General features: G+C 46.7%; 1 protein-coding gene across 7 annotated transcripts in view; it reads right to left on the reverse strand.

Moving 5' to 3' along the window:
- EBF1 (EBF transcription factor 1) overlaps positions 1–11,645 on the reverse strand; it is a gene marked incomplete at its 3' end in the record, with an annotated part of 393,745 nt that extends 382,100 nt beyond the window's left edge. For 2 of the 7 annotated variants that reach the window (XM_082379093.1, XM_082379090.1), the window contains exons 1-4: positions 10,624–11,643; positions 8,273–8,429; positions 7,646–7,709; positions 6,967–7,022 (exon numbers count right to left, since the gene is read on the reverse strand). In XM_082379093.1, coding sequence (XP_082235219.1) covers positions 6,967–7,022; positions 7,646–7,709; positions 8,273–8,429; positions 10,624–10,757 — 411 coding nt within the window. In that variant the 5' untranslated portion in view covers positions 10,758–11,643. Of the gene's footprint in view, positions 1–6,966; positions 7,023–7,645; positions 7,710–8,272; positions 8,430–10,623 lie in introns of all 7 variants that reach the window. The other 5 variants (XM_082379096.1, XM_082379094.1, XM_082379092.1 and 2 more) reach the window with 4 other exon arrangements.
- Positions 11,646–17,277: the final 5,632 nt, after the last annotated feature.

The following is a 17,277-nucleotide window of genomic DNA, read 5'->3' on the forward strand; positions in this document are numbered from 1 at the left end:
CCATTTTAATAGACAGCTGGTTTAGGACCTAGACAATGGAACACCAAGAAGAAGGCTTATCTTCATCCTCCATAGTAAGTCATGTGTCTGCTTACTGGGAGGAAGGTAGTCTGCTGTGAGAGTGACAAAAACAACAGCGGTTTAAAGAAATCAGTGTGTTCATCAGGAGTAAGGATGGGAGGCCTGTTACAGAGATGGGCAGGAGGGGGAGAGAAAGCATATCAAATATATTATTTAAATAAATGAATTGATGGTGAAGCAAGTTGAGGTTTTAACCTAAGAAACAACAAAAACAACAACAAAATACAATATCAAATAGAAAACGATGTTTACATTAATCCTGCCAATGCAAATAAATCCCTTAAGGTGGCAGGAATGCTTGTACAGGAAAAAAAGTAAAAGAATAAACAGCACGAACTTCATCTCAACTTTAAAAACCTAGTGAAATTGATAAACAAGTTGTCAAAACTTGACATATTTGGAGCAAATTTATTCTTCTGATATACTAGCCTCCCTTTTCTTAATGTTCTCCTCTAATGAGCATAATGAAAATATCACAATTATTTTTAATACTCTGTTGACTTTCTGATTGAGGGTTTTTTCAAGAATAATTTTTTATAATAACAAAAGTGAAGGAAAAAATAGGAATTGTTAAACTTTCACATCCTTACACAACAACAGTGCCAGAAGGTTTGCTGTGAGAGGATTAAATGCCATCAGTTTCAAATGCCCAATTACACATTAACCTATACCATCTTTGAAAAGAAATCAATCAACAGAAAATATCTGCCTTTGTTGCCACTGTTTTAGAAGGCATCTTGTGAATTGTGGTTCATCTCCACTTTTCTAAAATATCACTGGGTCTTAAAAGTTAATTGAAACTTACTATGGATAAAGACCACACAGTAAAACAAAAAATAGACAATGAACTTACACAGGGATCACACTTCAATGGGATGCCAAAAGAAATACAGAGAATTGAGCACAGTTTTCTTTGTTTACTTTTCTAATAATTTTAACTCTTTGCGTTCCATGCAAATATAAAATGGGCAAAGAGAATACTTTTGACTTTGGTTCATTAAAATCTGAAAGGTTTTTAGGAACAAAATGTTTTCATTAGGAGTCTTTCTTGGTTTACAAACCAACAATCAGAGCCTTGTCATCATTAATTTAGAAAGACAGAAAAAGAGAATGAAAGGAAAGAAAGAAAGGAAGGAAGAAAGAAAGAAAGAAAAAGGAAGGAAGGAAGGGAGGAAGGAAGAAAGGGAGGGAGGAAGGGAGGGAGGAAGGAAGGGAGGAAGGAAGGAAAGGAGGAAGGAAGGGAGGAAGGAAGGGAGGAAGGAAGACAGGTAGATAGGTTACCTATAACTAACAAAAACTCCTAATTTTCCATTTAAGTCAAAACAGTAACCTTGAAAATACATCACTCTTTTTTCCAAATACAAAATAAAAGGCCAAACCTAATTTGTCACCTTAAAGAATACATTCATGAATGTACAAAGTATCTCCCTCAACCAGAAGTAAAGTGTCCTATAAATACAGACTGTCAACACGACTTTGGCAGCAAATTACCAAGAATCAAAACTAATAAAAAAAAATGAACACCTACATTATCAACATTCTGTAATATTAATCATTACTTTCAACCACCAAGTTCCACTTCTTGCCATTTAAAAAGAAAGTGTTAGCTAATGCGGTTTGAGAAATTTCCAGTAGGTGAGGGAGCCTTAGTTAAAAATTAATCTGTGCCAAAGAAAACACTACAAATTTGACGTTTCATAAACAATTGTGTCAAACAGCAATCCAAAATTAATAGTGAAATAAAATAAAAAATTATTTTGCTTCAATTAGTAGCTTAGCTACTGGTGAACAAATTACAAATATGTAATTTAAGCTCAGCAGCTAAGCAGGCCTGTTTGCAGAACTGAATTAGGAAAGTTGCAAAGGAATGATATCATATTCAGTATGCTGTTCAGTTACATCACAGCACTGAATAAAAAGAGAATGTGTACCAAAAGCAGTTAGCTTCAGAATGCATCTTTTGTGTCTCAAAGAAATAAAATCTCTCATATTATTCAAACACCAAGATAAAAACTGAATCATTCTAACAATATCATGCAATATTTCTTTTTCTAACAGTAATAAAAGATATTTCATTCATATGATAACTACATTTACATCTATATTAGTAGATACAACTGGCTTTGTCAACTCAATGGGGTAATAATAGTAATAATAGTAAAATAATAAAAGCAGCTAATTTATTAAGCACTTAATGTATGCTAGTCACTGTTCTAAGCACTTTCCATGTATGAATTCATTTAATTTTCACAACTGAGCTTCCAGGTAGGTGCTACCATTACTTCAATTAGTTTCCAAATGCTTACATATTCTAATAACTAAGACCAACTCATTCTTGCTCAACAACTATATAAACAATTCACCAACATCCAGACCCTCCTTCATTCCTCTCAGCAATATAAGTAAAGACACAAGAACAGACTATCCGTGTAGTCATACAAGTTCGATAAATGCATCACTACTAATACGTTCATTTTTAATGCTGTTCAAACATTCACATGGAAACAGCTCTAGCGTAAATATCCCCGAACAAATGGCTGTATATTATCCAGGAGGGAGCAGTTGGACCGCCAGACTGGGAAAGTACTAGGCCATCTGGCTCCGGCAATCTCTCCAAAACCATCAGCTTTGTTTTCACCCCCAGACTCCAAACAACACATTTTCCACTGTGATGAGTTTACATTTTCCCAAACACAGGTCCTGATCATGCATAAAAATCCCAAACTTCTTCATTCCTCTATGTGCAAGGAAATTCAAATCACCTGCATTTTTGACATGTTACCAAAGAAGAGAGAAAGCTGCTAAAATATGGCTCCTAACTATAAACTTGCCCTGTCATTTTTTGTTTGTTTCCCCAAATATATGAAAGAACCTCTCTGCTGGCCTAGTTGAATTCCTTAGGAACTTATTGATACACTAAAAATGTGTTTATCTACCAATGAAGAACCATGAACAGAAAGGGTTGTTAATCAAATCTACGTAGCTGTGGCAGGATATGATGAAACAATCAATCGGAAAAAGTGCACTTGCATCAATAACTTAAAGTACCGGGAACATCAAAACAAATATATAAAGATTAGCTGGAAAGAGAACTATGACAGCAGTTCTGATTATTGTACCTTAGACTTCCCACTGTGCTGGGACTTTTTAGGGGTCCCCTCACCATATCACCTACCTTCAAATCCATACACACAAGGATTATGTGACTATTATTTTTCCCTTTCCAAAAAAGAGCTTTGGTTTGGGGGCAGGGAATGTTTTGTTTTTGATAACTTTATGGAATTTGGTACTCTTTCTTTGAATTATAAAAATGTCCCTTTTTTCAAGGCAAGATGGTAAGAGGGCAGGTAAGTTAAAGGTTTTTTTTTTTTTTTTAAAAAAACTATTTAAAGATAACTCACTGAAGCAATCACAGAATGTAATTATATCTCAAATACTACAGGAAATTCTGAACTGAGGCATATTAAAACTCAGACCTCTCGCACTGAGTTCATTTGAGTTTCTGCAGTAGATACCATTTCTGGATGCAACAGCCATAAACTTCTGGGTCCTACAGGCCTTTTTGCATGCTCACTAATGGAATACCAAAAACAGCAATGACAAAAAAAAAAAAAACCTATTTTTAGTCCAGCTAAACTTGGTTTTGCAAAACCCTTCCCAAAAGCAAGCTTCTTATTTTCTAGTTGGTGGACAAATATTTTAAATATAATTATATCCTTAGTGTTTTATAAGAAAAGCATAGGGATAAGAGGGCTCAGATCCTTACACATTCACTTCTAATAAAGCTTTCCCTTTCCTGGTAGAGTCCAAAATTAAGAGTCATTACCCCAAGTAGTGTAATGAGACACTTTGTAAAGGTGTGAAATACTGTGTCATACCAATACATCTTGGTTGATTGAGTACATTTCTGTTTGATCTCAATGCTGCTAACTCCACCCAAGATTACGAACATTCTATGAAAATATAAAGTGCACAGCTAGTTTTGAATTTTGCTTGCCAAAGATTCCCTTCAAGTTTTAACCCCAACTTCTGAGTCAAAGATATGACATCACATACATAAAGCTGCATCTCTGATGTGAAAAATGTTACGATAAATAAGTACCTAAGAGAAGACACTTGAACTCTGCTTAGATATTCCCACTGAAATTTATGATGTTATTAGAACTCATCACATCACTGAAATTATTCCATTCAGCACTCTAAATATCAAAATCCTGAGTCTATCTACTTGGAAGAATTTCACAGGGGAAAAAAAAGTAACCGTTTAATCGGTCACCTTATGTCAAGACTTACTTCTGATTGAAGGGGTCACTGCACACTTAACTAAAATAAAAAATTTAAGAAACTTAAAAATCAGACTTGGCATTTAATTATCACAGAATAATTTCAAGCTAGATGAGAATCCACTGTTTTACTCATCAAAGCTAAAACGTAATAATTATGTCACAGCTAAGGAAAGTCATGCTCTTCACGCTGATCTGCTTTTTGAAGACTATTGTATTAGCTGTGTACACAAGAAGCTAACCTACTTCCCAAACTCTTACAGCACATAATCAAGGAAAAAGCAACCGGATAACGGGCAGGGATTGCCTTTCAAAGTAAAAGCTACAGAGAAGGCATTAGACAACTATTATGAAAGCAAACAGGTATGCCTGGAAAAATCTTTTTTCTTGATATTTTTAGACTAAATTCAGATAATTATTACGCCTTTTTTTCAGGTCACTCCCCACCAAAATATATAATTGCCTACATTTATAATTTTAACTTTCAGCGAGATGTCACAGTATGGCAAGTAACTCTCTTATACCTGCTATTACTACACTATATCTTATTCTGGTCCCACTCCCACCCCCACCACCAATAGAATTTATGAAACCAAGCAGTCAAAGAATGCCTTAAGCTATAGCTTTTCTTAAGCTCTATGACCTTGTTAGTAAAATGATATTAGATGTATTGCTTTATAAAAATCAAGATTATTCTTCCACCTTAGAAGAGTGTGTAAAGTCAGTTCATCTCACAATGGGAAGATCAATTCTTGTGGCACTTTTGGTTTAAGGGGCCTAAAATAAAGTTTTGAGAGAAGTTATCACGTCAAACATGTCCTAATTTTGTGCTCCTTACAACTGTTCACTTCATAGAGTTGCTGATAATTTAATATTTAAGTGGCCAATGTTTCACAAGCAGACAGGTCTTACATACTGGTTTGTGGGGAGTTTTTATTCTTTAAAAAATAAACTCTAATAAGTACATAAGAAATATGTATTAGAATCATACTTTCCCTCTCCCCCTCCCATCTTTTTTTTCCTCTGATGGGAATGGCAGGAAAAGATACCCAGGGTATCAAAGACAATTTTTTAAAAACAAAACTCCACTTAAGACACTTTTGTTTTGATATCATTTTTTTAAAAAGTTACTGAAATAAGGCTTTTGCATTTTTTGCTTGGCAGGAAAAAAAATTAACAAAATACAGAGCGTCCAAATCAAAGGGAATTATCCTATGTAATGATCAAAACCAGTATAGTAATAATAATAAAAAACAATAATAATACCAAGAGTAAAAGCATAAATGTGTGTTTACTCTGAACAATCAACTAAGAAATAAAACAGATCTTTAAGAAAGTCAAATATTTTAGGCTAATAACTTGAAATAGTTTTCAAGAGATATGTATTTATCATTTTTAAAAATACATGTCATACCCTCATGTTTTTTACTTGGTTCACAATGAAATATGAAGGTAATAATTACAATTAGCTGTTATTAAATTGGTTCTTGCTGAGTAGATTTTAAAACTCTCAACAGCTTATTAACGTGCATTTTGTACAACATATTTAAGCCATGGGTATCTAAAAACAATTTTTAAGTATGCATGTATACTCTAATTTGAAACCTTCCAAGCCAGTATCTATGAAAACTACATCCCTTATTTTAAAGGGAATATTTTAAAATCGCAATCAAGCAAACCAGTTTTAACCCTCTCACTAAATTGGTGGTTAGTACACAATGGGTAACTTTTCTCTTTGTTCTGATTTCTTTCCCCCACCCAATAAAACTGTCTTCTTTTTTGTCACGAAATCCTCCAACTACCTAACCAGATATTTAATTCCTAAACTTTTTCTTAAAATTAAAAAGAAAAAATGTTCCTGCCCCTCGTAAAAACGTCAGACCTCTTTTCTGACTCGGCTCATAATTGTATCTTTTAAACCATAACTCAACCTTAATGTATACTGCTTGGCACCCGCGTGTTGGGAGCTTAAGAAAATGCCGTCTATGTACCTTTAAGACCACAAGCTCACTCATGCTGCCTGGCTTCTTGCCAAACTTGGAGGCAAAAGCAGGAGGATTTTTACAAAATATCTTCTAACAATTGTAGCTCCGTCTTCCAACACTACCACCACCACCGTCTCTTTTTTTAAAAATGTGTAGAGTGGGTCAAGTGCGCTCTCAGACCATCTCACCATTTCTGGGGAAGCTGCCTTTGCCCCTCACCCGCTTCCTCTACCTCTGCCTCCCGGGGGAGGCCCTGATGGTTTGGGTTTCACAAGTTCAGCCCGATCTGCACGAGGGTCTCTGGGCACCTTTGCGCCCCCTGGGGCTACCCGGCCGGGTCAAAGGAAGTTCAGTCCATATTCTCCCCACGCAGCACCCCGTAGTCTTAAATCACAAGGTCTGAATTTCCCTTATAAAGAAGGAACCGTCGAGCCATCTCCTCCACGCGGCGAGTCAACGTGCTTTTGGGCATTTGGAAGGCTGCGCTGAGAGCGCGGTCCGCCCTGGCATTGAGAGTTCGAGTCCCAGCCCTCCCGCTAAGGAGTAGCCAGCTTCTTGACTCTCCCAAATTTCGCGGCCGTAGAGTCACCCCGGCGGCGCGAATTTAAGAAACTTACTTGTTTTGTCATGGAGTCAATGAGGCGAACGTAGAAATCCTGCTCCGTCCTTATTCCTGGGGGAGGGGCGGGGGACAGGAGAATTAAGTGAGAGAGGATCTGCAGGAAACAAAGACTGGGGCTCCAAGGCTGATGGAACTCCGACTGTCCCGGAGAAGCACAGCCAGGACCCCGTTCCCCAGTTCCCGGAGAAGGGCCTCTGGCCCAGCCCGAGCGCATTTGGAAGGCAGCCCCACCCCCAAGCACAGCAGCTGGGAATAAGGCGGACCCCCACCTGGGTTCTCTCCCTTCCCATGGCTGGAGTCCCTCTGCGTGCTCTCCGGGAGCCACCAAGGCCCTGATCGCTCTAGCCCCGTGAACTCAAGGGACTTGGGCATGAAGTCTATGCTAAGCGGAGGAACCCGGCCTTAGGAAGGGGAAGAAGAAAGAAAGCAGCCCAGCGGGGGCCAAGGCGCCACACCTGGACCCAGGTACGCGTCCGCTAATGCGGCCGCCCTCGAGCCACTCAGGGCCTCCTCAGGTGAAACCTCTTCAGGCGAAACTTAGGAGAGGCTGGTTGACCCCGAGCATGGCGGACGACTGAGCTTTGCTCCGGGTTCTCGTCCACCTGAAGCTCCCCGCGCCCCTTACCCTCATCCGGAGCCCCGGGGTGCCGGCGCAGACCCGACGGGAGCCTCACCATTGCTGTAGAGGAGCTGGAGCCGGTAGTGAATCCCGTTATTGGTCTTTTCGCTGTTGGCTTCCTGGGTTGCAGCAGGACGCAGAGACACAAGAGACGCAGGAGAGAGGTCGGCGTGAGCTAGTGGACCGACTTCGAGGCAACTTTCCCCAAGCAGGGACCCCTGGCCTGGGAGACGGACAGGCCCGGGAGCAGCAGAAATTGCGGCCAACTGTGATCCCTCTGCCGCCCTCCCGACCCTTACTGCTCCCTCTAACTTTCTAAAAAATTCCGTGGGGCTCGCACAGGCGATCCCGTTCCTAGGGCCTGGGGGCTCGAGCTTGGGCCAGCAGAGACAGGAGCCACGCGTGGTCGCGCGGTCGAGGGCGGGCTCATCCCCAGCGCCCTTGACTCTGGAGTGCGAAGCCGGGCTCGCCTCTCTCCATCTTTGGGGACTCAGCACGAACTTTTTTGGAGCAGAACCTCAGGAACTAGGAGTCCGGGTTCGCCCAGAACGGGAAGTGGCTTGGGGGACCCCGCGCGGGAGTGTGTTATGGATGCTTTGCACTCGCGAGGAGCTCGCCTCCCGAAGCGCCTGAGCCTGCTCCCCGGCTGGGGGCGAGGGGCAGCGGCGCTGCGCCCACTTACTTTTTCCTTCTCCACGAACCCCACAAAGGCTGTCCTCTCGATCTCCACGGGCTGGCCCTGTCTGTCGTAGAGGGCCAGGACGAAGTGGAAGAAGTTGGATTTCCGCAGATTGGAAGGCGGCTGCTTCTCAAAGTGAGCCCGGGCCAGACCCACCCCGCTGCGGCCAAAGACGCACAGTTAGACGGCTAAGCGGGACAACAACCGCGACCGCTTGTCACCCCTTACACACGCGCGAACCCTCAAACACCTTCTCTGCCCCCAAAACGCCCTGTGGGCTCCCTACGCGCCCCCTCAGGCGCCCCGGGCCCACCCGGCGACGGGACATGCGTGCTCTCGCCTGCCCAGTCCTCCCCGCCGAGGACCTGCGCGGCCCCCGAACTCGACGAAGAGGTGTGAAAGTTTAGTTTGGGTTTTGCGCAAGAGAGAAAACGCTGTACGCGTTTACTCCGACCTGACGCGCGCTGCGTGGGGAGGAAGAAAAGTAGCGGTGGATGAGGTGAAGCGCGATCGTGGAATAAAGCCGGTCGTTTACAACTTAAAGGGAGGGTGGGCATGGGAGTTGGTTCTCGCCACCCCTTCGAATGTCCCGTGGGCAGGTGAGAATGGATGGGGAACATGCTCAACTCCTCGCTGCAGCAGCCATCCTCCGGGAAACCTCATGTGCCGCCCCCCCCCCACAGCCCCCGGCCAGCCACGGGTGCCCGGCCTCGGGAAGCCGTCTGTCCCCACCCCCCAAATAAAGCATGTGGAGAAAAAGGATCTGCGGGTGGAACTCAGAGCAGTCAGGAGTGGTCGCTGTGGGAAAGGGAATTGGGTGTTTTTTTAAAAGACCTGTCCTGACAAAGTTTCGGGGTTCCACAGAAATCCTCACACCCTTTCCAGAAATCCTATGGATAAGGGCTGACGGTTGAGCGCGCCCTCCCGGGGGCTGGAGCCTGGGGCGCCAGGGGCGCAGGGCGGCCACTGACAGCCCGACCTGCCCGACACAAGGGTGCGCGCACACACACACACACACACACACACACACGCACGCCCCCCCCACACACACTTTCGCTTCTAGCCCAGTTACCCAACTCACTCTCACTACCAACCACCCCCATCCTTATTATCATCGGGGATGGGAACAGTGTTGTGGACACTTGTCCCCAGTCCGGAGAAGATGAAGATGATGTAATTAGTCATCTTCATTCTTCCCCTTCCGCCCTCTCTGGGCCGGAGAGAGCATGGAGCCACCAGATCTCCCATTCCCCCAAGCCCAGCTGGTGGCCTAAAAAAGGGGGGGACCATTTCTCACTTGGGACCAGGAGTCCCCAGAAAAGGTACTGAGGGTGCCCAGGAAAGTTCCCCCAGGTCAATCTCCAAAAGCAGTGCCTCTAGGCCATACAGCCTAGCATGCAGGAGCTGAGAGTGGCAGAGGGGCTAGAAGGGGCCATGGTCATAAATGGTGGGGAAGACTTTTAGGAGACATCAGAATTAAAGTTAGGAGTTGCTGTTCTTCGGATGGACCAAGAAAAACTGAAAGCTAAAGGGAGAGGGAGGGAGAACCAGAGAGGAGAAATAAGAGATGATTCTAGGGGGAAATGGAAAGAGAAAAGGGGAGAGAGAAGGAGTTAAGAGAAGGAAAAAGAGGAAAGAGGAAGAAAGGGTGAAGAAAGAAGAGGAAGGAAAGAAGGAAGAGGGAAGGAAAAGAAAGGGGGAAAGAAAGGAAGTAAAGAAAGGAGGAAGAAAGGAACGAAGAAAGGGAAGGAAAAGGAGGAAGGAAGAAAAAAGGAGGAAGGAAGAAAAATGGAGGAAGAAAGGGAGGAAAGGAAGGAGAAGGAAAGTTTTTTAAAGGGGGGGAAGAAAAGAAAGAAGAAAGAAAAAAAAGGAGGAAGGAAAGGAAGAACGAAGGAGAGAAAGGAAGGAGGAAGGAAAGAAATAGAGAAGAAAAGGCAAAGAAAAGAAAGAAGAAAGAAAGAAAGAAAGAAAAGAAAAAAAAATAGGAAAGGAAAAGGAAGGAAAGAAAGAAAAGACAGGCGGCCTGAAAAGAAACAGCAATCACAGAAAAACACAGATATCCAACATCATACTGGTGAGACGCCTCTTCAGGCTTAAAACAAAATGAAAACAGTCACAGACCAGGCAGGGAAAAGTGCCGGGAAAGCGCGGGCTCCTCGCAGGCAGCTCCTGGCTCTGCGGCCGCAGGCAACCAAGACAGAGCGGCCGGGGAGCGCGGAGCCCCGGAGACGAGCAGAGCCGAGCGGCAGACGCAAGAGCGCGGCCCGGCCCCGCGGCGGCGGCTTCCGCTACCACCTCCCGGCTCTGCTGCTCGCGGCTTGCCTCCCCGGCCGCGGTCCCCGAGCGGTACTCACCTCTGCGCCGCCGTGTTGGCGTCCAGCACCCCGGCGCCCTGCATCCACGTCCGCACCGCGTTCATGCCGCTGCCCAGCGGCTCTTCCTTCATGCTGCTTCCACTCCGTTGGATGCTTTCCTGAATCCCAAACATGAAAACAACCTTTTCTTGTGGAAAATCTCCTCCCCCTTGAAAATTTGAAAAAAAAAAAAAAAAAAAAAAAAAAAGGAAAGAAAAACGCCAGCCAGAGATTTTTTTTTTTTTTTTTTTGAGTCGTTGAACTCGCGCTAGAAGATCAAGGCGGGCTGGAAAGCAAATTTTTTAAAAATATAAACCTTCGCTCAAAACTGAGCGATAACCCGAAGAAAAAAAAAAAAAGGAGAGAAAAAAGGAAGGGAAAATCCAACAAAAAGACCAAAATTAAAAAAATAGAGATGTATGCTTGGCTGTTGGGGGTTGTTTGGTTGGTTAATTTTTGGTTTGGGTGCTTTTTTTTTCTTTTTTTTTTTTTTCTCTTTTTTTTTTTTTTTTTTTTTTTGTAATGATCACAGGCCGGTGGAGGACAGGAGGGGCTGGAGTTTCCTTTTGTAGAGGTACCGTTCACTTGAAGAAGCAGGAAGAAAAAAAAAAAAACCCTGATGGCAATTTAAGAAACAATAGACTCAACTCGCGCTGCCGGCTTTGCTACTTCAAGTGTCATTTTCCACAACCAGGCAAGTTTTTCCTCTCTCTCTCTCTCTCTTTTTTTTTTCCTCCTTCTCTCCCAACCAAAGATGTTTCTTTCCTTTCAGTGCCTATAGATGAGGAGGACGCTGGTTGCCATAGACAGATACACAAGAGAGGGAGAGTGGGGTGGGGGGAAGGGGGAGGGGGTTGGGAAAGACAGAGAGGAAAGGAGAGGAGAGGAGAGGGAGAAAGAGAGAGAGGTGGACCCTGCTGAATGGAGATTCTGTTTTCTCCTTGCTAAAATAGAAGTGATTTGCAGGCTTTCCCTATGGAATCCAGTTTGACTCTCCCCAGAGCTAAACACAAGCACACTAACCCCAAAGGGAGGAGGCGGGGCCCGCGCGTCAATGACTCGCCCCTTCATTTGCATAACGTCATCCTTCCGCCTCGCCGCAGCCAATCGCGGCGCAGAAGCCTGCTGGCTCTCAGCGCAGGGCCACGCTCCCTCATTAACATCCCTCTCCGGGTGGCGCAGGGGAGCCGGCCAAAGTTCTTCGCAAAGTGGCGCGCGAAGGATCGCTTAGTACCCGTGTCCGAGCTGGAGAGGAGCGGGGCTGAGCTGGGCAGAGCCGGGCAGGAGAAGGGAGACAGAAGGAAGGGGAGGAGGATATTCTTCTCAGGGATTTGAGCTGGGGTCTGCATCCCGGCCATTGCAGTCCGTTAAGCATCCTCGCCGCGCCCTGAGCGCGCTCGAGGCGCACAGGCTGCGCCCTCCCAGGGCCGTGTCCTGCTCCGCTGTTCTGGGACGTCGGGGGCAAAAGTGGAGGAGACGGGAGAGCCCGGGCAGAAAAAGCAGGACGCGCATGCCAGGTGCCCACCTCTTCGCTTTGAGGAGGGGGTGGTGGGTTGGAAAAATGGGTGTGTGAGATCGGCGCTGGGAGCTCGCGGACGGCACTGCTTCCACGCTGGGAGGGAGGGGTGGACCCTGGGCTCCGGCAAGCAAGGCGCTGTGGATCCCCAGGGAGTGGGGGAACCGGGCTCTGCCCCTAGTCAATCCACTGAAACGCCTCTCGCTCCGCGGCTAGCCTGGAGACCGCCGGCGTTAGGCACTGTCCTCCCATGCTCACTTCTCTGGGGCATCCCGCGGGATAGGTAAACCACCGTTTACCTAACGAATGCTCGCACTGGAGCTGTGCCAGGCTGCGTTTTAAAATTTGCTCGGAATAAATCCCCACCCCCTCATCCCCGCCCCACCAAATAGTTTTTTCCTTAGAGTAACTACCAAAGCAAAAACAACGTCTCTGATTAGTTATTTGGTGTAGGGTTTCTCTCTTCCTCATTTTTTCTGTTAAAATGGGGGGCTTAAGAAAAATGGGGGGCTTGAACAAACCTTCCCCCAACTTCGGCCTCTGCCACCTGTCAAGAAAGAGAGAGATCGGGGAAGGAGGGAACGAAGGGAGGGAGAGAGGGAAGAAGGGAGGAAGGAAGGGAAGACGAAATGATCTCCTTCCTCAGACCTTTCAACATATAAGCTTGTGGCTGGCAAAGGAAATAGCTAGATGTTTCTGGGTAACGTGCCTCATCATTTTTTAGCAGGTTGTAACCTCTAATAAGCACATGGTGAACTTCTGTTTCATTGCCCTCAAAGGAACTCCCCGACTGCAGCCAAGTCTGCTAAGGGCTCCTTTGGGGAAATTCTCTGCCAGAAATCCAGGTCCCCTTTCTGCCGGACTTTCTTGGCCCTTTGATTTAGGGAGCTCGTGGGGTCAGTGATGGAAAAGTACACATGCTCATGTTGAATGGAATGGAGACAGGCAGAAGTTAAACTTAGTGCTCTTGGCAGAGCAGGAAAGTGGGAGCCACTTTCAGATTCATAAACTAGTTGAAAGACTGTGTTTCAGGCCTGATGATACACGGCCACTGTCTTCAACACTGCTTTATCTCTTGTGCACAAAGCCTGCCCAGTCTCATACCATTTAATTTGGACCACTTAATGTGCTGAGCTTTTCCTCCCTGATACCATAATTAATGCCATTTCCTCCAAGAAGCTCTCGAGGAGATCTGTTTGATCCATCAGGATCCCCACACCACCCACCAGAGTTCCCGGCACACAGTAGATGTTCATGAGGGGTATGTTGGTGGAAACACTGGAAGGATTATAGTTTTGTGAAGAGGGAAAAGGGGAAGCCGGACATTCTCCATCTCTATAGAATTTAAGTGCACAATTGAAACTTGGCCTGCTGAAAATTTCCCAAAGCTCCAAGTTTAACCTCTGAGGCCCAAAGTGTCCCCAGAGCCAATCCCTTCCCCTTCCTGGACCACACCCTGCCTTCTCTGAGGGGATCCTTCAGAGAAGGGGGACCAGGAAGCAGAGGCCACCCTCCTATCAAAGAGTCCCAGGTAGCACTGGCATAAGACCGAGATCTCCCTCTCTTTAATTGCCTGAGCCTCCATTTCACTCTCCAGTAAACAGTGTTAGGACTCCAAGTTGAGTCTGGTGAGGTGCATACCCCAGTGATGGGGAATGCACAATGGGGCATCAGATCACTGCCAAAGGTGACAGAGAAACGAGAGACACAGCCGTTCTGAACACCAGGATCAGTGACAGCAACACAACAGATGGATTTCTAGGGGGGTCAAGCAAATCTAGAAGCACTCTGCAAATGATGTGTTTGTGGAGGGGCCTGAAGCTGCGTGATCCAAAAGAGAAATTGGCCCAGAGAAAGAAGCCTTCAGCAGCCCAATTCCTGCCCCAGAGCCAGTACTCTCCAAGAACTAAATAAGAGGAAGGCAACCTCCACATCCACCAGGCCATGGGAGGAAAAATAAAAGGGGGCAGGTATCTTTTGATACGACCAAGTCCATTTGGCTATGCAGAGGCAGCAGATACTTCACCTGGGATGGTGAGTGTACTTTATTTTAATCAAGCAGAGTGTATTTGTAGTTTTTCTTCTGGGTATCCTTGTGCTTTCAATCTTGCTTTCTTACTCAGTAATAAATGTTTAAGTAGGAAGGAAGCTAAAGAGAAGGTGGAAAAGAGACAAAGAGGGTGATAGAAAACTGGGAACAACACCCAGGCCAGCAGAATGGTACCTTTTTGTGGATTTCCTCTGGTGAATAATGAACTAGCACTGGCAGTTTTAAACTTTGAAAAATCCCTTAAACGCTTTTCAGTCTTCCCTCATGTAAGGTTTGCACCACCTCCAGAAAGCAAAACACGTGTGTACAGGGGTGACTATAAAGTATGTACTGAGACTGTCTTCATCCTTTTTTACATTATAGTCACATCCTCTGTGGAGAGACAAACTTGTATGTATAGCATTGCCCAGGCTTTGTAGCATATTTGTGATATGACTTTAGGGTAACTTATCAGGGTAATCACTTATAAGGTAAACCCTGCTTATCAGCTTAATCAAATGGGGGAAGGAAGAATTTTGTTAGAAATGCAGATTTCCAGGCCTTGTCCAGACCTGCAGAATTAGGGAGGAAGAAAGTAAGGGGTAAAGAACATGTACATGAGGAAAATGTACAGCAGAATGAATTTATATGTGGAAGGAGCAATTGGAAAGACTTGATATTTCCCCTGGAGTGAAGACTCCCTCAGGGCTTCTCAGAGTTTCTTCCGCCTGGCGGTGGGCGCGGTTTAGCGTCCACCCACTTCCTTTCAGTTGCTCCAGACAGTAGGCAAGGCTGCCCAGCCCTCGGGGTCTCCCCGCGCTGGGGGTAACTCAGGCCCTGTGAGCAAGCCCTTCTCCCCACCCCGACCTTTGACACCTTCTCACTCTTGGATATCCCAACCCTCTTAAGGCACAAAGAGATCAATTCCGTTTCCTGAAGAGCATCAGTCGCCGCGGTAACTTCCGGGGAGAGCAAATAGAAACACACCCGCTCCCCAAAAGAGCGGAGACAAGATAAACACTGCCCAGCTAAGACTAGGGGGGACGTCCCAGGGAAAGAGGGAATCTTCTCCGCTAGTCCGCCCCCAGGAGGCCAGACTTGGGACCTGTCATTTAGAAAATTCCCTCGTTTCGGTCCCCCTTATGAAGACGCGCCCCCAGAAGGGTCGCCTGTCTGGGAAATGCCCCCTACCTTTTGCCGCTAGCCAGAGACCACTCAGAGTGAAACCGGAGGAAAGATGCCTCCTTCAAAGCTGAGAAGAAGGGAAAAGGGGAATATGGGGCGATGAAGGCCAAAGGCGAAAAGTCCTGCCGCACGCGGCCGGCTCCGAAGACGTCCCTCCGCGGCCTGGAGTCACGGGCAGGGTTGGACAGAGGCCAAGGCACTGCCCCAAAGAGGAGAGGGATATAGGTGGGTGGAGGGTGGTGGCCCGGGGCCCTGGGAAAGAGAGGATCTGAGCGGGGCGCAACTCCGCAGTGGCCCCTGAGCAGCACCCAGACGCCGGCGGGGGTGGTCAAACAACGGATCCCGGTCGCCCGCGGCAAAACCTTGCCCCTGCCTTCCTAATACCTCTACCCGTTGCGCTCCAGGAATGCGTGGGAGCGGGAGGCCACGGTTCCACCGGAAATCCGTCTGTCCTACCTCCTTGCTCTCAGTCCGCTCTGGCAAGCGGCAAAGGGAAGGGGGCATTTCCCTGGACCATGAACCCTGATTCCGACCCCCAGCGCTGCAGAGAAGCCCCGGTTTGCTCACCCAGTCTGGCTGATACTTCCAGACCCTGGGAGCGTGCCTCTTCCCACAGCACGGACAGGGAAACTGAGGCCTAGAGAGGGACAAAGTCACCCACAGAGAGCTAGGAGGTAGAAATCAGGCAAATAACACCGCTGGGGCTCTGGCTTGGGAGCGCTTAGTCTGCATGGGACGAGGGCTTGAGGCCAGGGTTTCGAACAAACCTTTCCCGGATCGATCCTGCAGACTCTCGGGTTTCCTCTGGGGCGGCCCCCAGATAAGAATAGATCCCATTTGTTGAAGGTTTTATGGGCATAAACTCACTGAATTCCCACAACAGACAAACAAGGCAGGTAAGATCACCCCTATTTTACAGGTGAGAAAACTGACGCTCTGTGATTAAAATGAAACAACTTGTCCACAGCCGCATTGCTAATAAACTCGCCGAGCCGAAATTTCTCCAGAGCCTATGCTCTGAAACTTGGATCCAAACCACTCACCCAGCTTCGGCGCTTATCTCCCCCATTCGCCTTGGTGCTTGCCCCCCATGGCTCGAAGACCCCTTTAGCTCTCGAGCCTGTAGGTATCCTGGATGAGAAAGGAACGTGGGCGCAAGTTGTCCCCCCGAAGGCAGGCAGCAGAGAGGAGGGTAAACGGTTCTGAAAAGCCCTAATACGCGGACTGTATGCGCATTCCAGCGGTCAGATACAGATGCCCGCGTCTCTTGGGGCCGCCAGCGGCAGGGCGCGCTAGGGTCTTGCCAGCTCCAGCCCTGGCTCTGCCACATTTGTTATGTGACCTCCAGTCAGCCGCTTCTCCCCAGCCCTAGCTGAAGTTTTAGAGCTCCAGGCGCACGCAAAGTCGCCTAATTGAAATAGACTAAATAAAAGACTGTGGGGATGCCTGGGACGCCCATCAGAGGGCAGAAATCTGGACACCTGTGGATGCGCTTTAATGGAGGAAGGCCGTATGGCCTTGGAATGACCATAGCTAAAAGCTGAAGTTACTCTGTGCAGAGAGAACACAGTTAGGGGCACTGCCAGAAAGGTCCCAGTCAAAGGATGCCCCAGGGCGCGACCTTACTCCTCCCCTGACCCTTCCCCACAGTCCTCCAGCCCGCAGGATTGGAGTCTGATCAGGCTGATTGATTCTGGAGTCTGAATGGCCCTCGATCCCCGCACGTAAGGGGACTCCAGGTTGGGAGAACAGGGTTTGCCGGGCTGTTTGGAAATTAGCATCCCTTCTGTAGTGCAAATCCGAAAGAAGGAAACTGAGGCCTTCGAGGATTTGGAGCAGAAGGGAAGGAGAAGGCCTGTTTGCTTAGAGGAAAGTAGAAGAGAGGAGGAGTTTAGCAGACAACCTCGAGATGCCCCAGTCACAG

This window comes from Balaenoptera borealis (genome assembly GCF_965194805.1).
Source record: "Balaenoptera borealis genome assembly, chromosome: 2".
Classification (NCBI taxonomy): Eukaryota; Metazoa; Chordata; class Mammalia; order Artiodactyla; family Balaenopteridae; genus Balaenoptera; species Balaenoptera borealis.